General features: G+C 34.5%; 2 protein-coding genes and 1 non-coding gene across 7 annotated transcripts; 2 read left to right on the forward strand and 1 right to left on the reverse strand.

The window, feature by feature from the left end:
- Nucleotides 1-240: 240 nt before the first annotated feature.
- On the reverse strand, nt 241-11,054 carry LOC115987428 (leucine carboxyl methyltransferase 1 homolog). Its single transcript, XM_031110969.1, has 13 exons — nt 10,956-11,054; nt 9,959-10,047; nt 9,713-9,855; nt 9,235-9,282; nt 8,859-8,940; nt 8,110-8,212; nt 7,639-7,759; nt 7,405-7,452; nt 5,136-5,219; nt 4,040-4,104; nt 1,474-1,525; nt 1,115-1,153; nt 241-524 (listed from the first exon to the last, which is right to left on the reverse strand). Exons 1-13 carry the CDS (start codon nt 11,042-11,044, stop codon nt 453-455), a joined length of 1,035 nt encoding a protein of 344 aa, XP_030966829.1. The 5' UTR covers nt 11,045-11,054; the 3' UTR covers nt 241-452.
- Nucleotides 11,055-14,321: 3,267 nt separating this feature from the next.
- On the forward strand, nt 14,322-24,473 carry LOC115986513 (COP9 signalosome complex subunit 7). 5 transcript variants are annotated; one of them, XM_031109629.1, is made up of 9 exons: nt 14,322-14,736; nt 15,801-15,876; nt 17,716-17,804; nt 18,573-18,662; nt 19,347-19,391; nt 19,470-19,540; nt 21,268-21,406; nt 23,405-23,510; nt 24,139-24,473. In XM_031109629.1, the coding sequence occupies exons 1-8, from the start codon at nt 14,578-14,580 to the stop codon at nt 23,474-23,476; spliced, it is 741 nt and encodes a 246-aa protein (XP_030965489.1). In that variant the 5' UTR covers nt 14,322-14,577; the 3' UTR covers nt 23,477-23,510; nt 24,139-24,473. The 5 variants fall into 5 exon arrangements, with proteins under 5 accessions (XP_030965489.1, XP_030965488.1, XP_030965486.1 ...); XM_031109628.1 differs by lacking the exon at nt 24,139-24,473 and adding an exon at nt 23,858-24,119 and having other exon boundaries at nt 23,402-23,510; XM_031109626.1 differs by lacking the exon at nt 24,139-24,473 and adding an exon at nt 23,858-24,119 and having other exon boundaries at nt 23,422-23,510.
- Nucleotides 20,890-20,997, forward strand: LOC115988206. Its single transcript, XR_004091382.1, has one exon. It is a non-coding gene; the product is annotated as a small nucleolar RNA U19 (small nucleolar RNA).
- Nucleotides 24,474-24,495: the final 22 nt, after the last annotated feature.

A 24,495-nucleotide genomic window follows, 5' to 3' on the forward strand; every position in this document is an offset into this window, starting at 1 on the left:
AATAGAAACAGAACAAGCAAATTGATAAGATGAAAAAAAGAAAAGGGGAACTCCATTATAAAGGAAAAGAAACACCATGCAAATTTATCTTTTTCTAGTTCTCCACATGGCCAAGACCCCACAAAGCCAATACCATGAGACATACATATTGGTGCCCAGCGGAACGCACCACGTTTTTTCTTTGCTAAACAGCTATATATCAGAGAAGAAGAAATAAAATAAAATAAAATAAAAATAAACTAAGGGAAATAAAAATAATATATAAAATAAAAAAGATCTGTTTTCTATGAAAAAAGAAACAAAAACACAGTTCCACACAAATCATCATCCTTTTGGAGACAACTAGTAGTTGAGGCTTTATAATAAGAGATCCTTCTTTACTTGACCAAAAACCCCCACACACAGTTGCTGAATTGGCACGTGTCAGTCACGAGCTTCACTGTTTCTTCTACTCATGGCGATGCAGGTGAGGAGTTAGGCACGTGTTGCTGGTTGTTAGGAAAACCAAAATCCCCAAACAGACCCTGAAGCATAAAAAGGAAAACCCAAAATGAAAAGTGCTTTAAGCCTTAACCATATTGGTTTCAAAATGAGCAATTTAAAAGCAATCGCACCTCTAACCCACCTTCTAAAAAGAACAAGAAGAAAAGAAAAAAAGTGGCAATATATACCTTGCCATGATATCATGGCAAAGGAATCAAAACCCACCAAAATATTGATGCCTCTCTCTCTATATATCACCATCACAAAAGAATCAGGACCCATCTTTTTCCTTGGGGGGTGTTTGGTTGAAGGATTGAAACAAAAATAACCATAGCTTATGAATTCAGCCATTTGATTCTTGGTTGAACATTTCTGATAATATGTAAATTAGGAACCAACCCAGTTCATGTACACCATTGAATGGGTAAAATACTAACATGAACGGCAACTTTTCCAAGGGTACAACAAGATTAGTTGAGTTACCTCATAACTAATGAAAGTATATATATCTCGTTTTGGAATGCATGACCACAAAAGCAATATCCAGAGAATTGAAGGAAAATCACATGGCAAAGGATGTAAAGACAAAATGGGAAAATGATAGACCAGGCTTTGGGGTTATGTGACATACCATGGCATCGTTGATTGCATAAGCCACGCAGTAGTGCTCCTGAAAAATCAGCAATTTGGGACAAAAATTAATGACAAGATAATAATAGAAAATAATAATACTAAAAATATTAGTCAGGTAGGCTGTAATGCATGGGTCAGGCGACCGACTATGTTGAGTAGTGTGAGCTAGCATCCCAACAACCTAACTGTTGGTCACAACCAGTACACATCAGGACCACAGTGGCCTCACAAGACACACACACACTGGGAGAGGACCAACTCCATTTAGCCAAGACCCACCCAGTCCATTCAGCCGCTATAAATAAAAGAATGCTAGCGCTCATCTTTTTCTTTTCCAACAAAATAAGGTTGGCTTGCCTGCATCATGTGCCACTCTTCAAATTCATCGAACAATTCCAGCCGTTCAATCCTAATCAACAAACGGAAAAGATGAGAATCTTCACGAGATTATTACAGAAGCAATGGAGCATTCCAATGCAAAGTGCAGAGAAAAAGGCACCCTTTATACCTACTAAAAACAAAAACTTTAGAACCTTACAAAAAGACATGATTGCATTATCTCACAACTATAGGATCTTGGAACAGCTAAAATTATTATTAAATAAAGGGATCACTGAACAGCTAAAAATCAGGAAAAAGAGTTCCTAAAGGAAGGAAGCAGAGATTCTCCTTTTCAGTGGAGGAAGCATAAAAAAGAGCAGCAATGGCACACAAACACATACATTGCTTGCTTGAACCAGACGTTTTAAGATGTTACTTCAAAGAATACTCTCACATAAGAAATTAATTTCCATTCCCTCAAGAATAAAATTTAAAAGTCAACGAAAAATTTGATATTACAGGAACTCTTGCTAAAATTTAAACTTGCAAAGGTGGAGTGTACGGTGTACCAAACTGATTTAGGTTTAATCAGAAACTAGAACTCACATCTCAATTGATATCGTGAATAATGCAGGTGCACTATATACTGTGTATGTGCATGTTTTCACATAGTAAAGATGTTTGCAACTTCCAAATAATTTAAACAGTTTCCAAATTTTCTTTTACAAAATCAAAAAAAGAAACCAATAACATTTAAGATCAAATTTTATTTTTTTAATTTTAAAAATATAGATAGAAGAAACTTCAGCAGGAGAAGATCATTTGCAGAACCAAGGATCTGATTTATTTAATTAGGTAGCCATTTGGTTAGCAATTTAAGATGACGCAGTCCAATTAAGTTTCAACATACAATAAATTATGCCCTACTAAGTTTGCATGATTGGCATAGGGCTCTCACTTGTCTGAATGAGAGACTAGCACTATGAGATGTTGACTAATTACACCTGTCACAAGGAGGTACAGATTCCTACCTTATTTCAAATCAAAAAACACTCATCCATGTGGTGATGACTTTTAATTTACTAAACCATTCTGAAAGAGACAGTCAATTTTATTTATTCATACAAAAAGGTCAAATTAAATAAATGGTTTTAATAAAACTATTTCATAAGATATAAACATCAACCTCAGTGCTAAACTAGATAACTTTTAGTGACAGAAAGATCAAACATATAATTTGATGATATTACATGCATTGGTGGTTTTGAGATTTGGCATAAAATGGAGATTGTTTTGCATAATTTTTTTTTTAAGAAGACACAGAATGAAAAAAAGCAAAACCAAGTTGGATTGCAACAGATCTTGAAAATACAAATTCAGAACAAAGGAGCATAACTGCTGTAAAACACACCACTTAGAGAACTTTATCATGTCAAAAACCAGTTAACAAACACCACATTGGAAAAAAAAAAAAAAAAAAAAAGTTTCTTGAGGCAAAAAGAACAAAAACTTTACCAACCCAGCCCAACCTGAAGAATTGCAGGCAGTTTTGATCAATACAACTGTCAGATGACGGGTTTATAGTTTTAAAATTTTCAGGTGGTCAGGCTTGTGGGAGGGTTAAATGAAATTCCACCCGACCCAACCCAACTGATTAATATGCACTGCCTATTTTAACAGGTGGCTTCTTATAATTGGGTGTGTGGCTTTGTTATTTTCTTGTGGCAGCTTTCCCACCCTTTGTTCCTAATTTGCTCTCTCTCTCCCCTCATCACACATTTCTGAGCAATGAGGGAGAATCATATGGTTTTGGTGAGATAAATATAGGTGTGTTCAATTGGTTTCTGATCAGCCCACCCCCCCCCCCCCCAAAAAAAAAAAAACCTGGACCTCAAGCTCCTGCAATGGCATGGCCATCAAATCCAGTGTGCCTTCAACTGCAGCCATCTGATCTGGACTTCCCAATACAAATTAGAAACTTATCAACTATCGCGCTCAAGATACAGTGAACTAACTCCCCCTCCCCCTCTCCATCCCCCTAAAACAAACAAACTTGAATCAGTATGCATTGTTTGGTTCCTAAGAAAAAGTAAAATAAATATTAAAACCAACAGAAAATGGGACATCCAAACCCAAAAGCCCTAACCCAAGGTCCAACCACCCCACCCGAGAGTACAGGCAGAATCACCTGACCCATTAGTCGGCAGCGGATAGAGGCATCCTTCACCTGACAATTTCAGTTAGGGTGATGGGCATGAAACCCAAGCCGACCCATGATCACGCCTTGCTTGCTATTCAAGGGAAATAAGATAGAATAGAGGCAGGATGTACAGGTTTTTAGATGACATACAAAGGCTAGACATCTAAGAAATTGGCAGTTCAAATCTTTAGACTTTTTGATAAGAGAACAGATTTTTAGCTGAGATCATATAAGATGGAGTAAATAAAGTATGCCTACTACCTATCAAATGTACCATAAAATGGGCCACTACCTATCAACCACATCATATAAGGGACCACTTACCCCCACCCCTGCATTCAATTGGGAAAATATACGAGAACGAACAACTTCATGATTTTACAAGATTTATAGAGCATTTACCTTCGCCGTTCCTGAGCTTCAATAAAATTACTATAAACTCTCAGCATGTCCCAAGCAACTGCCCTCTGATATCCACATAGAAAAGTATTGGAGTTAATGAAACAGAAAAAGAAGATTAATTCAGTACTCATAAAAAACTGAAAACGAGGATTGATTCAGTGAACTTGAAAGAGAGGTTGGTGGGAGGAAAGTATTATTCCTTCAACAAAAACAACATAGCCTTAGTCCCAAATTTTTTGGGGTCAACTATGGATCCTTAACAACATTAGTCAGGGTAACCAATAAAATGAAAGTATCAAACCCAAATTACTTAGTAACATCTCAAATGTACTTATGTACATCTAGTGACTGCCTTCTGAGGCTTCAAACATGACTCACACTCACACTGCCAGTGAGCCTTGGCTCAAATGGCACTTCCTCCTCTCACAAGTGTGGGTAGAGGGTGAGGACGTTGATTCAAAAGCCACTAAATGCATGTATACCTCACCAATAAAAAGAAAAACATAACTCATGAAGTGTAAATCTGACAGAAATTGAGTATCAAATCTGCCCCACCCCCTCCATCAACCCATCCATCCATAATCTGTCCATGAATCCATATTAAACATCTATACCTACATAAATGACTTTTCAGATCTAGGTAGTAAATTTTAACCTTTTTTTTTTTTACAATTAGGTCAATTATTCAAATAAAATTACATAACCTGGTCATGTACGTTTCATATACACTAGCAGGATTGATATTCAAATAGTTCAGCATTTTCACTATGAGATAACTGTATCCTAATTGGGTCAGATTTGGTGCAATTGACAGATTTGTTGACTGGGTGACTTCTCTATCATCATTTAAAAGGATGGCCCACCTTTGAATGTAGAGTTTATTCATCTAAATTACATGCATATTAAACAAGAATAACAAACAGATATTTTTTTTTTTGTAATTGGTAAGTTATACACATGCATAGTGGATTTTGAACCTACAATCTCGCCCACCATGTACTCATGTGGAAAGAGGAAGTGCCATTTGAGCTAAAGCTCATTGGCATATTAGAAGAATAAATTCTTACTTTCAAGAGAAGCAAATTATAAGATATACCTGCCATCCCTGGTCAAGAAAGAGTTTTTCCTTTGCAAGTAAAGTTGGTGTAGCATGAAGCCCCAGGAGCGCACAGCCTCGACTCTGATACAAACAGCAACAAGGATTATTACATACAGATGAAACGTTTTGCAGGAAAACAACTTAAATGAGATTGTGGCAAACATCATAATTTCAGTTGATGAAATAAAAAATTGAAATCAACCATAGATATCAAAATCGATAATGACAATTTTCTATCTAGTAAAGGCATTTTGGGAACACCTAAGCACTGGAGTAGACACTAAGGGTGTGTTTGTTTAAAGGTGAAATACGGTGGATGGAAAACTTGGAGAGAAAATAGGAAGAAAAACTTTTTTTGAGTATGTTTTTGGTTGGGTGGAAAAGAAGGAAAATAAATGCTGAGGCCCAGGTGTTTTCTCTCTTCTCTCTGGGCCCACCAAAAAGTTTTCTCCCCAAAATGGGGAGAAAACTGAGAGGGGAAAGCTCATGAAATGAGCTTCCAAAAATACCCCTCACGTTCGACTTCACCTCCAATGTGTTGGCTTTTTTTTTTTTTTTCTTTTCTTTGATTTTTTTCTTTCTCTGTTAATGTGTTGCCTTCTTCTTTTTTTTCTTTCTCTGTTAACGTGTTGCCTTTTTTTTTATTTTTTTTTATTCTTTGATTTTGTCTAGTCGTGTTGGCTTCTTTTTTTTTTTTTAATTTTTAGAAAATAGTTTTAGGTTAATTTCTTATGCTTTTTTTATACAAACTTTATTTTCAACCAAACAAAAAAGTTTTCCATCTCTCCACTTTTCCACCCTCCCAACCAAACACAAATGAGGGAAACTAAAATCTTTTCTATCCTCTCACTTTTCCATCCTCTCTCTATTTTCTATCCTCCCAACCAAACGGACCCTAAGCAAAATGAAGTGTAAGGTGCATCAAGCATTAAGCATGTAATTATTTAAGTTCCATAAAACTTGCATATGTAAACTCAATACAAATATCTGTAATTGTTAAGAAAAATAGTACATCCAATTGATCCCAATTTTAAAATTCAGGAATCCTTGCATTTCTAGGGAATGTTTCTCACACACACACACAAGGGCTAATAAGCCTTTCAGAAATCTATTCATGTCAATTGTACAGAAATTTTAACATCTAGGGTTGAGAAAACCATAAAAATTCACAAGTCAAACCCATCTTTTGAAACCCCCTCTCTCTGTGCACACAACCCACTATAATCTCTCCCCTAATATCTCTTACACCTATTTCTACATTTCCTCAAACAGAATCTTTTTAATTAAAAATATTCAGACTTGTAATTAGGGTTTGAATCTGATAGAATGGCATGCACCATTAACTTTTCCATCAGAAGGAAACAAATGAAGAAAATAAAAATAAAAAATAAGTAAGAAAATGAATATGAAAAGGATAAAATAGTTTAAAGCTCTGTTTCCAAAAACTAGGACCCTGGTTCACTAGATATCAGAAGAATTCTACTATGTGGACCTCAATGAGAATCCAAATTGCTTAAACCAGCATGCTTTGGGGAAAGGAACATCAGATTACCCGAATGACTTCTTTTGTGAAAATATCTTTGCTTGTTCAACAGTAATATTGGAGAGAATTTTCACAATCTATCAACACGCAGAAAGTTCCGTGACTCTGTTATTATTTGTTCAGTGCTCTAGCAGAAAATTGCTAGTTTGCTACACTCTTTTACCTAGTTAGTTTCAAATCAAGGAAACTTACACTCTACATGTGCTTCTCTGGTGTTCTGGTGAACTTATTTTAGGACTCTGCCTTCCTTGGTTTAAAGGTTGGTGAATGAAATTGTAAGTTTGCTCTTTGAAACTAAGTGTGCATTTGGATACTGTTTATTTTGCTGAAAATTGAAAACGAAAAATAATAAAAAAATCATTTTTGGTTACTGTTCACTTTTAAAATTACTGTTCACATGCCTACTGCACTGTTCATGGGAGGCGCCGGTTTTAAAAAAAAAAAATGCCTGAAACGCCAGACACGCAAAACAAACGGACCTTAAGGAAGCTTAGGAAATGTTCTATGATCTCTCTCTCTCTCTTAATCTACTTTGTGCTTCTGTCTGGCACTCTTTTACTCATATTCTGTCCTCTAATTTCCCTATACATCTTTCATTCATTACCAAATGGAATACATAAACATCTTTAGAGCTCAAATGAATCCACTTCCAAATGAAAGAAGAAAATAACCTAAATGGTTCAAAGAATGAAGCCTAATATGTTAAAGAAAATTTATCCATACCTCCAAATTTCTGATCATTTGCTGTCCAAAAGCATCATCTGGATGGATCTGATGGGAGAGGGAAAAAAAAGGTAAACTGTAAATAAACCATATTTTTTATACCATCTTATGCAACCGTGTAATAATAAAATATCAAAAATGGAAATCTAAAGAAGCTGGGAACTAGGAACGTCAAGAAAAGAAGCAATCAATATACAGAAAAAATGAATATTCTTAGATTTGAAAAGAGTATACCTGCTCATATAAGAAAAATATTGCCGTAGAAAATGATTTTGCAGCCCAGCCAACGATACCACGCGTTGAATCTGGGTCCAAGTATATTAAAACACACTCTGCAATGATAAATGTTGGCAGACTGATAACAAGATCAGAATTATCATCCCTCAGCATGAATACAAATAACCATATTTCATAAAGCCCTAAAGTGGGGACACCCCTCAAATACAAAACAGAGCATATTAATTTAGAATCCATCTGTAAACAGAATCAGCAGAAACCCTGGTAGTTATCACCATAGGTAAAACATGAGGGAGATTTAATGATTACATGTATAAAACACAAGAAATAAACAGAAAGTAGCTAGAGAATGGCATGGTTGATTACATAAGCCTTAAAAGGAGACATCAACTGTCTGAATTTCCCAAAGTATGTAAAAGACTATAAAATTTTAACTAGAAAAAAAGAGAATTGATTCTGTGCACATACCTGGGATCCATATCAGCCAAAGCTATGACATCATCTAATTTTTGCAAATCACGCAGATCAATGGGGAGTAACTTGTAGTGATCACTAAGCACTTCTCCTTTCTCTAAAAAGCAAGATATGAACAATTAGTTTAAGCAGAACAGATCAATATCCAATTACATACATGCAAGAAAACGCAATCATCTTGAGTTATATATGCATCTATATTTAACCATCAAAGAAAACCTTATAGGGAGTCTGCAAATCATTTCCAGCAAGTGTATCAGTAAAGTAAATGCCACTACATTTTGCACGCTTAGCATTAATACATAACAAACCAAATGGAAATCCCAACAGCCATACAAGTTTTGCACTTTTTCTGAGTAACTTTTTATATAAACGCAACTACAGCTCAAACATGTGATAGCCCTCCTAAAACTTATAACACCTTTGAGGTATTTAGTTTCAACTTATACTTAAACTTTAAAAAACCTTACACCTACACAGTAAAGATACTTTCAACTTCACATAAAGTATTGCTTCAACAAGACATCATAGAGTGACTACGGTAGAATACATGTCATTCCTGTAAAAAGGATATATACTTGCATGCTAAAGATTTATTGCAGATGAGTATGTGAGAGGTTAGCTCAGTATGAGACAGGTGACCAAAGACAAACAGCACAAGCACTTTCAAAGTGTAAGGCCCAGTGACAAATTTATTCAAAAACCATCATGGATTTACAGCATCAACAAACCCAGGGGCTTACCTCGGGAGATTGATGCTGATGCACCAACTTTGTCCCTCAACTGACTGTAGCTTTCAATGAACGCCGCCTTTTTACTAGTTACCTAACAATCAAAGACCACAAAACTACTTATCAAAAAAAGGCCCTATCTTTCTTGCATAACATAATAATAGTAGTAAATACATTGAGTTGTACGCAACATATGTTTGCTATTGGACAGTTAACTAAAGATCTGGTGAAGTGAAAGCAGACTTTATCTGGCAGGAATTGCCGAATTGGATAGGTTCACATAAGTTTCTTCCACATAACATGCATTCTTAAAAACTAACCCACAAAAATAAGCTAGTGCATTGCTAACGAAACCCATGGGATAGTAATGATTGTGTCAAACTTGCACCTCCTTGAAATCCAGCTCCACATATAGATATGGTACTTTCCCCTCATCCTGCCAAAACAAAAATCCAATCACATTGCAGACGTGAATCTTTTTGTAAACAAATCAATAATTAAACTAAAGTTTACAATAGTAACAACCATAGGCATATAGAGAGGAAAAAAGTATCACATTCTGAAACTACTTTACAAAGTAATTTTCATTTTGGTCCGTTAAGACTCACCCCCAGTGGGTATTGACCCACAACCTCACCTTCCACCTTGCTCTTACAAGTGGAGGAGGTGCCATTTGAGCTAGAACTCATTGGCCTTGTAGAGTGAAATTTTACAAATGTCATTAGATTTCACATCTATTAAAGCCCAAAACATACAAAACATAATAGATAAACACGTAGGATGTGCTGAGAGACGAAAAGCAAGCCTTAGGTTCATCACACTTTCGTGTACAACAATTAATACAGCTCCCAAGAAAACTCACGCACCTGTAACTGAAAAAATGTTGTATCGAATCCAGCTCCAATTGATAATATTTGTTTCTTTGTGTTACCCTTGTTGTCTGTACCTCCTTCACAGTCAAGAAACTGAAAGAGCAGCTTCCGAAGAGCAGCCCAACGGGAAAAGTAACCTTAACAAAAGCAATGAAATTCACCCAGATTATTAACAAAGCAAAAGAATAACCAGTACGCCCAAATTTTATACTCAATACTTTTGCAGCGAATATATCATACCGCGGTTAATAATCGGAGATCTCCTCACGGGTCTTCTAACAAACAAGTGAATGTAGTCATCTTTCATGTACCCCTTTTTGACACAGGACCTTTTAACAATACAATAACAATTAGTATCATTCTTGAAAAGCTACACATCATAGACTATTGATTATTGAGACTTTGATTACAGGTTCTTTTGGTGCTTAATATGCAAAGCCAAATTCCATTTTTAATCGGATGTTATTCACTATCTGATTCTTAAACTCGTGCTTTATATGCAATTTTAAAAAGCAAAAAATTTGAAATTAAAATATAGTAATTCATCTCACTATCTCAGATCATCTTGATATTTTGCAATTACAAGGAGAAAATTTATTCAAACGGTAGGCACGCAAAATTTTTTGATGAGTGCATTGACAAAAAATTGTATTGGGTAAATCACCTATTCAGTCCCTAACTTTTACATTGTGTGTCAGTTAGGCCCTAACCTTTCATATGTGCTCACCCTTATTATTCAAGGCCGGATCATTTTGACACAATATCAAAAGGTCAGGGACCAAATTGACACATTTGAAAGGTCGAGAACCAAATTGATACACAAACTAAAGGTTAGGGACCAAATAGGCAATTTAATGAGTACACTGAACAAAAAATTATAGCAGGTGAAATATACATACACACACACATATATAAGAATTGAAATGGATTTGAGTGTTGTTAGCTTGTAGATTTCAAGCCCAATCAAGGGTAGAAAATCAGAATTGGACAGAAAATATACAATAATGCGCCGTTTGGTTTGTGAGAAAATTGAAAATGGAGAAATATGTCATACATGCTTGTTTGTTTTTAGGTATTTCCTCGTTCTTTTTTTTTTTTTTTTTCGTTTTCTCGGGAACCAAACAGAAAGTAAAGAGAAATGAACAGTTTCGACAAGAGAATATCAAAAAGTGAAACGCAAGTTGAATTATAATTAGGCATTAAATAGGCTTAAATCTGAGAGAGAGAGAAAGCGCACAGTTTACTGGCCGAAGCGTCGTCGTTTGTGGCTTGAACTGCTACTGTGTTGCTGTGGGAATCAGACGCTGGCTCATGCTGCTTCGACATCTCTCTCTCTGTCTCTCTCTGTCTCTCTGTTTTTCTTCTCTTTTTTGGTTAGAGAGACTATACGGTCTATACGAATACAAGTTGTGAGAATCAATGAAAGAAAATCTTCCCCTTTTTTTTTTTTAGTTTAAAATGATTTATTTATTTTTTAAATAATATTTTTGGGTGTTTAAAAACTTGAAAATGTTAAAAATATTACAATTTTAACTTTTTTTTTTTTTTTTTAGTTGATGTGTTAAATGTTAATGGTAATGAATCTAATTAGTACCACTCAAAGATATATAAAATATAATAAATAAGTGTTTAAATTTTTCTTTTCTTTTTTAACTTGTGATAGATCATTTTGTACTTTGTAAATCCTACACAACAAAATTTGTAATTTCCTTTTTTATAACATATTAGGAAGAATTTTTAGATTTTATGACATCACTCTAAAAACATAAAATGTCATTTTTACTACAAATTATAAATAGTAAATTGTTATTAGCTGTTACTAATGCACAAAAAAAGTAATCAATTAGTAATAACCCATCACTTAAAACTTTGTTATGAAAATATTGCAAACTTAGCATTTCTCATTACGTGTAACCATTGCATGCAATACTTATCTCATATGGAAGTAAATCCGATACTTCTAGGGTCTACTCCATTATAAGAAAGATGTTTGATACTATTGTTACACAAAACAATAAGTCCACGTGGTGTCACAAATGAAAAATATTTATTAGAAACTTTTGAAGTACACTAGCTTGTTATCCCTTATCTTGCAAAAATGGTAGATTCTATCATAATTTTGATTAATGAAACTCACTTTTTATGCAAGAAGTTGTTGGTATTCCCGAAATATTTAATAATTACTTGGCATACATTACTATAAATAATTATAAAGTTATGGCATCTTTGCACAATGGAGAGCAATCATGAGAGCATTCACATTAAAGCTCTCAAAAGCTAAAATTGCTATTTTTTAGCATCTTATTCCAAAAAAACACACTACAACAAAGGTGTTAATGTTAAAAATTTTAACATCTAAGCTACAATGGACTGCTATGTATGACAGTCAACTGCAGCTCAAATCTTATAAATATAATAATTTTTTAATACTACTTTAATTAAAATATATTTTCTCTCTCTCTCACTATTCCTATGTTCTTCTCACCAGACTCTATCTCATTATCTTTTATTTTCTCTCACTATCTTTAATTAATGAAGTGATAAAAAATATAAAACTTTTAATGTTAGGTGTATTATAAAGTGAGTTATTAAAATAAACTAGCCTCTGAGCACGCACTCACGCGCGTGTTCAGAGGCTCTTCTATTTTTTGGGTAAAAATTAATAATTTGCATTTATTATAATTTGAGATTTATACTTTTTCTAATTACCAAAAAAAAAAAAAAAAGAATACGTGAGGTGAGTTTTGTAGATTGGAGGAATTTTAAAACTAACAAAAAAGTGATCATATTTTGTAGAGAGTTAGAGAGTAGAAGTGAGAATTTAAATTAACGTAAAAATAGGAGTTTATTAGAAGCAGGAAGACGTTTCAATGTAGAAGTAGGAATTTATTATTTTTATCAATTTACTATTTTAAGCCCATTTTTAAAATTTAGGTAGGGGTATTTTTGACAGTAAAAAAAGCAATAACTAATTTTCTTTTGCCAATTTACTATTTTAACCCCATTTTTAAGTTGTTGGTTAATTAATTTAGGGGTATTTTTGACAAGAAAAAAAGTAATAACTAACGACTGCTATGTATGATAGTTAACTGCAGCTCAAATCTTATAAATATAATAAATTTTTAATACTACTTTAGTTAAAATATATTTTCCCTCTCTCTCACTATTCCTCTATTCTTCTCACAAGACTCTATCTCATTATCTTTTATTTTATCTCACTATCTTTAATTAATGAAGTGATAAAAAATATAAAACTTTAGATGTTGTGTGTATTATAAAGTGAGTTATTAAAATAAACTAGCATATGAGCACGCGTTCATGTGCATGCTCATAGGCTCTTCTATTTTTTAGGTAAAGATTAATAATTTGCATTTATTATAATTTGAGATTTCTACTTTTTCTAATCACAAAAAAAAAAAAAAAAATGAATACGTGAGGTGAGTTTTGTAGATTTAAGGAATTTTAAAACTAACAAAAAAGTGATCCTATTTTGTAGAGAGTTAGAGAATAGAAGTGATAATTTAAATTAACGTAAAAGTAAGAGTTTATTAGAAGCAGGAAGACGTTTTAACGTAGAAGTAGGAATTTATTATTTTTGTCAATTTTTTAACCTTGTGGGTACCTAAGGCATGCTTGGCAACGTCCTAGGCATGCTTGCAACGTCCTCGGTATGCTTGGCAACGTCCTTGGCCGACCTCGGCATGTTTTGCAACCTAGGCATCCCACATCGAAGGAAACCCCCTCCCACTTTCTGCCTTATAAGTTGTGAAGTAAAGGGAGTAATGTACCACCAAACCTCTGATCGACGCCTAGGTTGCAAAGCATGCTGAGGTTGGTTAAGGACGTTGCCAAGCATGCCGAGGACGTTGCAAAGCATGCCGAGGATGGCCGAGGACGTTGCAAGCATGCCTAGGACGTTGCCAAGCATGCCTTAGGTACCCACAAACCTCATTTTTAAATTTTAGGTAGGGGTATTTTTGAAAGTAAAAAAAGCAGTAACTAACTTTCTTTTACCAATTTACTATTTTAATCCAATTTTTAAGTTGTTGGTTAATTAATTTAGGAGTATTTTTTACAGGGAAAAAAACAATAACTAATTTTCTGAATCCTCTTAATATATATAGATAAAGTAAGTTTTTGAGATGCTAAATACTAAATTTTTTGAGATCCTTAATGAGAATGCTCTTACGGACAATCCCCCCTTAAAAAAATGGTATTAAAACCCTCTCTCTTTCTCTCTCCCAGTAAACGGAAGGTGTGGAAGGGTGCTTCTAGGGAGATAGTTGCTATTGTGTGACATTTGATACATCTCTAAATTTATAATATTTAAAATTAATTATTTTTATTATATATAGTGTGTGTTTGGCATGGCTTAGAAAGTCAACATCCCATATTTTTTGATACTATTCATAAATTTTAATATATTATTTTTATCTAAATAAGTTGTACCTAAATACACACGTAATTTGTCCAAAATTATATTCGGCTTTTCAATTATTAAAAAAAAAAAAAAAATTTTGAGAAAGAGGGAGAGAGAAAAGCTCCTACAGCTTATGAGCTTACCACGACCATCGGGTATTAAGCCGTAAGCAGGCAGAGAGTATTATGTAGTGTAGTGAGACAAAATTAAAAAGCGCAAAGCAGGGACAAACCGCTTTCGGCTTCGTGGGGGCGTCCCTTAAAAACTCACCACTCTTACCATAACTAACACAAAATAAAAAACACACACACCTGTAAAAGCTGAAGCAGTAGTAGTATCTATCTGTAGCGCCATTACAGATTTTACACACACATCCCTCAAACCCTAAAAAAAACCCCCCAAAATCCCAATCCCTAAATTGAAGTAGAAGAAGGAGAAAATGGATATAGAGCAAAAGCAAGCGGACCTGATCGAGCAGTTCGTGAAGCAAGCTTCGTCTCTCCATGGCTCCGCACTCGCTCCACTCGTCGCCGAAGCCACCTCTCACCCTTCCCTCTTCGCCTTCTCCGAGATTCTATCCGTCCCTTCCGTCCTACAGGTTCGCCTTATGTACTCAGAATTTGATTGAATTGGCAGTGGAAAAATTTAAAAAAAAAAAAAAAAATCAAATTTGTAAGATATGTGAAAACTAATGGTTTTTCTTTTATATTATTATTATTTAACATTGCTATATGAAATTGAAAACTTCATCATTTGGTTAAGAAAAGAGGGGATTCTAAAATGTTTTTATGTTGGTAAATTATATATGAGTAAAAAAAAATTATATACAATACTTTATGTGCAGTATAATAGGTTCTCGAATTAACTAGAGCAGTATCGGTGCCGTAACCGCCGTGTCATGTTATAATTTTTCAGAAATTGCTGTGTTGTTGTGTTGTACCTGTACTCATGTCCGGGTTCGTGCTTCTTAGCGAATTAAAGTCAAACATATGGATGTGTTGAATTTTAATTGTACTTGGAAAAGAAAACACCATTTGTGTTTCAATTGTCAATACCTTAGGTGCAGTATCTTAGGCTAAGAAGCACAGACGCAATTCCTGAAAAATTATGACATAAAAAGGCCAGTACGACACCCTAAATGAAGTGTCCGTGCTTCTTAGATATTAGATTCTCCAATAAAAGTCAAACATATGGATATGTTGAATTTTAGTTGTCCTTGGAAAAGAAAACACCATTTGTGTTTCAATTGTCAATACATCCATGTTTTTGAATTTTATTGGGGAACCTTATGTACTAACTTTTGCCTATTATATTTATGCTTTATCTTTTAGCTACATCGGTTGAACAATTGTTGAGATGTTTGTGAATGTGTCCTATAGATGAATAATAGGATTATTGATTAGTTTTTAGTGGATTGCGTTTTACTATGTTGTTTTTATTACGTGTATCAGTTATTTTTCTCATTTTTTAGATGTTTCACTTGATTTTCATTTTCCATTTTTTGTGAAGGGTTTTCCTCTTTATTGTTGCTTGTGATTTTAGCTGCCCCTTTTGTTGGTATTGTTGGGTTTGAGGGCATTGAGGCATTTGGCTATTTAGTATCAAGTAAAATCAACTCAAAGTTATTCCCCCCATTGGGTTTTTAACTATAAAATTGTGCAGCTTGGAGGAACAGAAAATTCTGTATACCTTGATGTTCTTCGTTTATTCGCACACGGCACTTGGAGTGATTACAAAAGTAAGCAAATGAAACCTTGTTTAATTCTTTTTATCTGCATTCCTTTTTTGTACGCACAACTTGTTCATGTTTGAGGCATTGTTTTATGTGTCACTCAACAACTTGTTCATGCTTTGATAGATATTAATTGGAATATTTTGCTTATATGCTTGGAAATTTGGTAAATTTTTAATTTTCTATACAGGGGAATACAATGTTGAAAATAGAAAGTTGTAATATTAGCAAGGCTAGTTGTCGTAGAGCTCACTCTATGCTTTTCCTGATTTGATTTGCGTTTAAATCTTGGTGCCTTGAATATGATGGGATATTCTTTTATTATCCATTTTTCTTTGTTTTCATTTATTTTGAGTGCCAAATGTTTTACCATTTTATTTTCATCTTCTAAATACATTCAGTGTAAGGTAAGGGTGATTATTTGATAGGAAGGAAAGATGCTTTAAGGCTCTTCTCAAAAATAGCTTGGGCGTGAAAATTCTGAAATAACTCCATAATTTGCGGTTTAAAATATGCCAACATGATTGAAAGAAGGCCATAGAGAAGCCATCCACGCCTGGAGCCATATCTCCATTAAAGCCTTGGATCACCCCAAACACCTCATCCTCCTCAAATGGTCTAACCAATCAAGCCTCTTCCTCCTCTGATATCCTAGAGAACTCTAAATTATTCAACAATCTTTGGCGAGAACGGAATGCTAGAAGTTTTGAGAGATTTGAATGGTCTATCCTTGAATTTAAAGCCTTTATCTTTTGTACTTTGTTAGATCGAATTGTTGCTTTTCATTCTTCTCCTTGTTTTCTCTTTTAGATATGTTTGAGCATTGTAATTTGAGAGTTTGATTGTACTTCCCGGGTTCCCCTGAGTACACCCTCGAGGTACTTGGTATATGTTTTTTTAATAAAATATTACGTTACTTGTATAAAAAAAATGTATATATATCTTCATCGTAAAAGCATTAAGTAGATATTTGCATGTATGTACTAAATTTCTTGTTATATCAAAGGTTAAATTACTCATTTGATCCCTCAACTATTAGTTGTGTAAATGTCATCCCTCAAGTTTAAAAATCAAATCTTTGGTTGGTGGGGGGGGGGGTGTTGTGCATCCGTGGTTTACTCACTGGGGGTGGGTCCAAAGGGCCCTATCTTGGTGAGGTTCCATATCATAAAATAAAAAAAAAAAAAAATCAAGTCAATTTCATCCTTGGGCGCCCTCTCTTTGAAAATCATAATGGAATTATTTGATAATGATGTTGATGAAAGAAGTTATGAAGTGTGCATTTGTTTGTGAGGTCAAGTAATCTTGCTAAGAATTTTAATGAAGAGGAGGCTCAATGGTGAAATTGGTTTGATTTTGAAAGTTGAGGGACGAAATTGATGCAATTAATAGTTGAGGGGCCAAATTGAACTTGGCCCAACAGTTGGAGTGTCAAATTGATAATTTAACCTGTGGAGGATCAATGTATATTTGTTACTTGGTTGTGTGAGATACGGGATAAGCTTCATGTGATTTACCTTTTTTGCTAAACATGTAGTGTGAATACCTCATGAAATTACCAATCTATTAATCGGCCGTCAACAAACTTATTGAATAATGTGGCAATAAACTAATAGAAACTTGTATTGAACTATCATGTTATCCTTTTCTGTATGATTTCTGTAATTTTTTAAACACTCTGTTCATCATCGTGAGTGTGAAGTGATTTACATATTTAATAAAATTTTATTTATAAAAAAAATTGTTATTTTAACAATTTCATTTCATTGAGCCTGACTTTTGAGTTGTGTTTCTGCAAGGCATAATGTGATGGAGTTTTGGAAATTTAAATACATATGTTTGTAGGTAATGCTGGCCGTCTTCCGCAATTGGTTCCTGAACAAGTCCTCAAGCTGAAACAACTTACTGTGCTTACACTGGCTGAGACGAACAAGGTATCCTTCCTTGAGTTTCAACCCTTTTCTTTTCAGATTTATACATTTGACACTTGACAGGTTGATTTACCTGCCTGATTGAATGATAGTGGTTACAGCTCTAGGGTTTTGATTTTCAAGGAACTTTGTCATTTTAAAAATATTGTAACAGTGAAGTCAATTTGTGGCCTAATACAGACAAGTTGCTTCTCTAGTATTCCTGCTCTTTATAGAGATAGTGAGTGATTCAAGGATCTATTTGGAAGCAAATGAATTTTGATTGTAGTAAGTTATTATCAATTCTGTTGAGACACAGGAAGTATATTAAGTCAAGTTGAATTAAGTTATAAGTTTGGAATGTCTTGGGTGCATCCTTTCTCATCAATACAAGTTTTATAAAAAAAGGTTTAGAATATCTTCACTACCCTGAAGTATATCCAAGCGAAAGACTTAGCAATGTCTGAGTGTCAGTGATCGATTATAGCTTGGGATTCGCTTACTGAAGTTAATGAGGTAAAAGTGGCTACCTTTTTAAACAGTTATTGTGTACATTCTTTACTATCAGATTAGATACTGAAGAGAGGAATCATAACTTTTTCAACTAACCTCTCCCTCTGAACCTGCTCTTGATGGATTTTGCAAGTTCTGTGTGCCTCTTGACCAATTATATTTTATGGGGAGTCATCTAGGTCATGGGTATTCAGTAGGCTTTTGCTTCTGTTTATATTCAGTGTCTTCTTTCTGATATTTCTTTTTATCTTTCTGAGTCTAATTGTTGTCCTTTCCCAGGTTCTACCTTATGATCAACTAATGCAGGAGTTAGATGTTATGAATGTACGTGAACTTGAAGATTTCCTAATCAATGAATGCATGTATGCGGTAGGTATTCCCCATTCAAAGTCTATATTGTTGCTCCAATCCTAATGACCTACGAAATTGGGATTTTACTCTTAACTGCTGAACAAACACTTTGATGGGGTGAGGAAGCAGGAATGCTATTACTAGAGATTTGTATTCACCACATTAAATGTGAAAGGAATCATTCCATTAGTTGTGCTTGTGCTGCATTTCTAAATTTTAATTATTTTTTCAGAGGTTAAATTATGTTTTGAGTGATGTTTGGAGTAAAACCATTCTCTCTCTTGCATAACACCATACTTTGATGTGAGAAAATGGTGCTTCAAATGCTATAATGACTTGATGGCGTAACTCTTTTTTGTTATTTCTTTCATAATATTACATATGATATGCATGCACTTGGTGGTCTTGAACCTATGATCCCACTTTCCACCCTATAGTCGTAGGGGGAAGAGGCGCCATTTGAGCTAGCATCCATTGGTAATAATGTTATGAATGATATAGATGGCAGATTGAAGTTCTCTTTACTCTGTCTCTCTCTGGCTTTGCCTTTTAGTGACATCTCTAAAATGGGCCTTTATTTAGAAATAAAAGCTGGGTGGGGGTGGTGTGGTGGAAAGTTGCACTATTATAATTGTTAAGATAGAGAAATGACATAAACAGAATGTGCTGATTGTTGTGGTGGAATTTGTTGCATTCTATTAGGGCATAGTCAGAGGGAAGCTGGATCAGCTGCGAAGATGCTTTGAGGTTTGAGCTCATTACCCTCACCTCTCTTTAAGTAGTTACTTATCCTTGTAGTGACTTATTTATGATTTTGTACTACAGGTTCAATTTGCAGCGGGGAGGGATCTGAGACCTGGTCAACTTGGGAGCATGATACAAACATTGTCAAACTGGTAACATCCTTTGTTCAAATAGCATTTGAGTAACTTCTATGCTCATGTTTGGTTGCTAAATCACTCTCCATTTCTTGAACAATTTATTTTCTATACTTATCAAGTGAAAATGTTATTTGAAAATACAAGAATAGGGTTGCATAGGTTGACAATCAGTGTAAAATTTAGTCACTCTATTATGAAAAAAAGAATAGGTGCAATGTGTCGTGTATATCATCCTGTCAAGCGCTTACAACTAAAAGTTTAATTGATCAGTAAAATCCAAGAAAGCATTGCATTGGATGCTACCCAAATCACATGAAAAATAGAGTAGGTGGAAAGGTGGTTTTAACCTTTAAGAGAATTTCTATTCAGCTCTACATCATTAAAAGTTGGGTTATTTCTCTTCCTCTGAACTGTTCTCCTAATATAAAAGTGACTGTCCGCAGATCACTCCACTCTCTTGCCTCTGGCCTGTCAAGTTTCCCTCTTCAACCTGTAAATACCTCTACATTGATGTTTGGAAACTAGTGCCTCATTGCTTGATTTGGTGCATTTGGCGTGAAAGGAATGTTAGAAGCTTTGAGGGTTGTGAACGTTCTTTGCTGGAGTTTTAAGTCTTTTTTCTTACACACTCTCTTTGAATGGAGTGTGGTTTTTTCTCATTTTTCTTGTTCTTCCTTTTCTACTTTTCTTGACCGTTGTTCTTTTGTTTCTTGATTTGTGCCCCCATAGTACATCCCCAATGTACTTGGCTTGGCAATCTTTCTATTATTACATTATTTATTAAAAAAAAAAAAAAAAAAAACCTCTACATTTTGAGGAATCACCCAATGGACCCTAAACAAAGTTTTAGGCTAATGACTACAAAGCAACTGTGCACTCCAACAATGCTGTTGTCCGTTGAACCTTTTCACTCTTATCTAAGGACCTACAGCCATGCATGATACAACCTTTGAGAGCTTCATAGAAAGGACAACCCTCAATCTTACCATTCATAAACAGTCTTCAAATGTCCTATACCCCCCTGTAACTGATCGACAATTGTCTTTCCATGTGGTAGTCCTGTGTGGTGCTGCATTTGCACTTATAAAACCTGGTGTCTTGATTTTTAATAAATGAAATATGTTACTAGCCATGAGTAAGCTGCGATTATCTCATGTTGCATGGGTCCGTAGTATACTCCCTATGTACTTGGGAGTCAGCCCAGGTTCTATTTTCAATTAATTTCGTATTAATCTGGTAAAAAAAAAAAAAAAAACTCATCTTAAGTGACTTTTAATCTGTCCTTTTTAGTGAATAATATTATATGTGACTATATTAGCCTTCGTTATTGCCTCAAAGAGTAGTCATATGAACTTGGATTTCATACCTGGCTTAGTTAGGAGGCAGATATCAAACTAAAAGGCCTTTTCGAATTTAAGGGGACTCTTTTGTATCTCTCTCATCTGTTTTCCCCCAAACAGCCTTTCACATTTTTCTCTCTTTACTTTTCAAAAAAAAAAAAATATTAGCCTTCGTTTAATCTAGCTGGAAAAATTCAACAAAATTAGTGTTCCAATTCTTGATCTAGCTTGCCATATGCCACCATAGATATGGCTACTAGTTTACAATAAAAATTGCTTAGTGTACTTGCTTCTTTACCTCTTTTCCCCACACTTCATGATCTATGAATCTTCTTCTAAAGATAATTGGATATCTTAGTTCTTGGTATTTTGTCTAATATTTATCTACAAATGTTGAGATAGGTTGGCTACGTCAGACAATCTACTTATCTCAATTCAAGAAAAGATTAAATGGGCTGATTCTATGAGTGAGTTGGATAAGAAACACCGAAAGGAGGTTGAAGATAGGGTGGAAGATGTAAAGAAGTCCATTTCACTCAAGGTCAGTTGAATCTGGTTTTATTTTTTGAATTGCTAATCCATATTGTCCTTATCCTCTGTAATAAAAAAATAGTAATCTAAATACGGAAGATAGGACATCACCTGGAAATGACATTGTCTTGTTTATTTTTTAAATCTTTGAAAAGGTTTCTGCATGTGCCTTTGGAAAGGGTACAATTGATTTTTGGTTGAAGCAGTTATTAAGCAAATGGGTTGTTGCAAGTTTGGAGGGTTTTTCTTTTTAAATAACAGAATAGTCAGTATTTGTATATTAAAAAAAAAACAGAATGGTCAATATTTGAACGGAACCCAAGTATGGTGTTATTAGATGATTTAACACAAACCAGTTAGTTGATCATACTCTAGCTCTAATGATACTTATCATCTTGTAGAGTAAGGTGGAGGGTGAGGTTGTGGGTTCAACACCCCTTGGGTGTGTAATTTACCAATAAAAAAAAAAAAGTTGTTTGATTACGCAGACTAGTAAGTTTGTTTGGAATGGCCACTGCTCCCCAGAGAAGCAGCCCATGATGATCCTATGTTTATTCCAAAGGTTTTCAAGCTGAAGCTAACTTAAGGATTGGATTTGAAGTCATTCTGATGCGGTGAGGATGACATAGGTCTAGTGTAGTAGAAGGGTTCACGAAAAAATTCCAGCAACAAACAAGATTAAAGCTAAGAAAAACATAATAGGATTGAAGTTGGAACAATCAAATATCAATTTATAAGTGCAAAGAAGAAATATTTAAATATGAAATTTCATAAGGTAGATAAAGTGCCTAAAATGACTCAAAAGAGGCTATTTATAATAATAAGGGGCTTTGGTAGCCTTAGATCTAGCCCTTCACTTTACATATAACAATTAAATCCTAACCATCCAACTTTATTAAAAGTCACATGTTGGTCACATGACCATTTAAAATACTAAAGACATAATAATAAATAAAACAACATAGAGAAATAAAAGACTAGTCTTATAGTAACAGTTGGCCAGAAAAGATAAACTACTTGGTCTTTTTAGCTTTGGGCTTAGATGCTCCTGCATCACATTCAAACTTGGACATAAAATTGCAATACTCTAATTCATATGTACTAGAGTTTGGCTGGACTCATTTATATTTGTATTTTTGGGTGTAGCATGACCAGCTCACTTTAGATATAGCAGAAACTACACTTACACCCAGTGTTAACTTAAAACATGGGGCTTACTTGTGTGTTTTTTTTTTTTTTGAATTTACCCCTTGTATTTGTCTCTGTTACACTTAATACCTGTTTGGTATAGTTCTTTTTGTGCATTTGTTAAAACGAGGTTGTTTGAAAAAGCTGTACCTGTCAAAGTTTTAAAAAGCTGTACTTTGAAAATTTTGATAACATGTTACCAAATGGGCAACTAAGATAAAGATGGATACTTAAAACACGTTGGACAGAATATGCAACCAGTCTGGAGGCATTTAAAATATGAATGGGCAATTAAGATAAAGATAGACAGATACTTGAAACTTGTTGGACACAATATGCAACCATGCTGGAGGCATTTAAAAAAAAATGAATGGCAGCCACAATATCCATCCATCTCAGCCACTACTCACATACTCATCAATTGAACGGACCTAAGTATAGGTTTTATGTAATGGAATCTTCTCAAAAGAAATGGAATCTTCTCAAAAGAAAGACATTGCAAAACACATTAGAGAACTCAATACAGATTCTGTAGAAATATGGACTTTCAATGATAGAGTAGATAACTCAATGCTGTTGAAGGTATGGTTGTTTCTTTCTGGCCAAACTGTCCACATGAGGCAAAGTGGGCAGCGCTCCAAATATCAGGCATTTTTATGTCTTCCAACCATTCCCTGCCAATAGAAAAACACAAACTCTATGATTCTATACATGATCCACTCCTTTTTAATCACCTGTAGCTATAATGTTATTATAAGAAAGCCTTTTCAAATGTTTGGGACATGTTGGTCGATGTGTCTTACTTACATTGTGGCAGAAGTTACAAACTGTAAGCAGGCCGACATTGACTTCCGAGGGCATGAGGAGATCTACTCTGAACCTGGTGGAGTGATGGACTATGAGGAAGACCGAAGTCGTCCGAAGAGGTAATTTAGTAGACCTTGGGATTTTAGTGATTTTGCATATGTGTTTTCATTGCCAAAGTTTTGATATGATGTGTTTATGCTATTTTTGGTTTCAACTCTTGATTTGAAGCCAATATTTTCGTTTTTCATTTTATCTATCACATCCCATGCAATAATACTCTGAAATATGAACACCTAAAGTTTTATTTTGGAGTACAAGCTCTCCTCTCTCTCTCTGATACATTAGTTATTTTTTTCTTTTTCTAAGTGAAGGCACTGGGGATTGAACCCCGAACTGAACCCACCACAAGGGTGGAAAAAATGCATTTGAATTTCTTATTTAGCTATATTTATTTTTAAATATCTAGATATGAAGTATGACTTAAAATCATTGGGGAAGCTAGCCAGCAGAATGGTTTGTTGAGGGAGAGTTCTAATTATGATTGCATTCCACGCATTAACCTGGAATTGTCAATGAGCTTTAGCTCAAATGGTGCAACTTTGAATTAAGAACAAGTTGGAGGGTGAGGTTGTGTTTGGTTGCTTGTGTAACTTTGAATTAACCAAAAAAAGAAGTATTAGTTGGGATTTGGATTGTCAGTTTGAATTGCCACAATTCTTTTCTTTGAATAAACTTGGAAAAATGCAGGAGGCGGCATCCAATAGGTTGAAGACATGCAGGGAGTGTAGCTCATTGGATTGGTGTTTAGGTTACTTGCCCGATCTTTTTTGTTCATTGCATTCCAGCAACAGATGATTCTGCTTTTGGGGACAGTCCTTTGATGGTGAAAATGTCACTGTTGCTTTAGATATATATTTTGAAAATCATTAGCTTGTATTCCCGAGTTGGTGAGAACAGGATTGGATTTGATGGTGCGGCTAAAAACTATTTATTTAATTAGATAATTGTAATTTGCTTTGTGTTATTTGATGTCGCTATTGAATCTCGTCTTGTGAAGAAAACAGCTGCCTATATTAGATTCAGATGTATCAAAAAAGATGTCAC

This window comes from Quercus lobata, chromosome 4, assembly GCF_001633185.2.
Source record: "Quercus lobata isolate SW786 chromosome 4, ValleyOak3.0 Primary Assembly, whole genome shotgun sequence".
NCBI classification, from domain to species: Eukaryota; Viridiplantae; Streptophyta; class Magnoliopsida; order Fagales; family Fagaceae; genus Quercus; species Quercus lobata.

What these genes read in the sequence shown, in the direction of transcription:
- LOC115987428 (XM_031110969.1), bottom strand. Translation starts at nt 11,044, where the DNA reads ATGTCGAAGCAGCATGAGCCAGCGTCTGATTCCCACAGCAACACAGTA. An exon ending in GAAGCTCAGGAACGGCGAAG is followed by an intron (nt 1,526 to 4,039) that starts GTAAATGCTCTA and finishes TTTGTTGATTAG; the next exon opens with GATTGAACGGCTGGAATTGT. An exon ending in ATGCAATCAACGATGCCATG is followed by an intron (nt 525 to 1,114) that starts GTATGTCACATA and finishes TTTATGCTTCAG; the next exon opens with GGTCTGTTTGGGGATTTTGG.
- LOC115986513 (XM_031109625.1), top strand. Translation starts at nt 14,578, where the DNA reads ATGGATATAGAGCAAAAGCAAGCGGACCTGATCGAGCAGTTCGTGAAG. An exon ending in TCAATGAATGCATGTATGCG is followed by an intron (nt 18,663 to 19,346) that starts GTAGGTATTCCC and finishes GCATTCTATTAG; the next exon opens with GGCATAGTCAGAGGGAAGCT. An exon ending in AGAAGTCCATTTCACTCAAG is followed by an intron (nt 21,407 to 23,421) that starts GTCAGTTGAATC and finishes AACTGTAAGCAG; the next exon opens with GCCGACATTGACTTCCGAGG.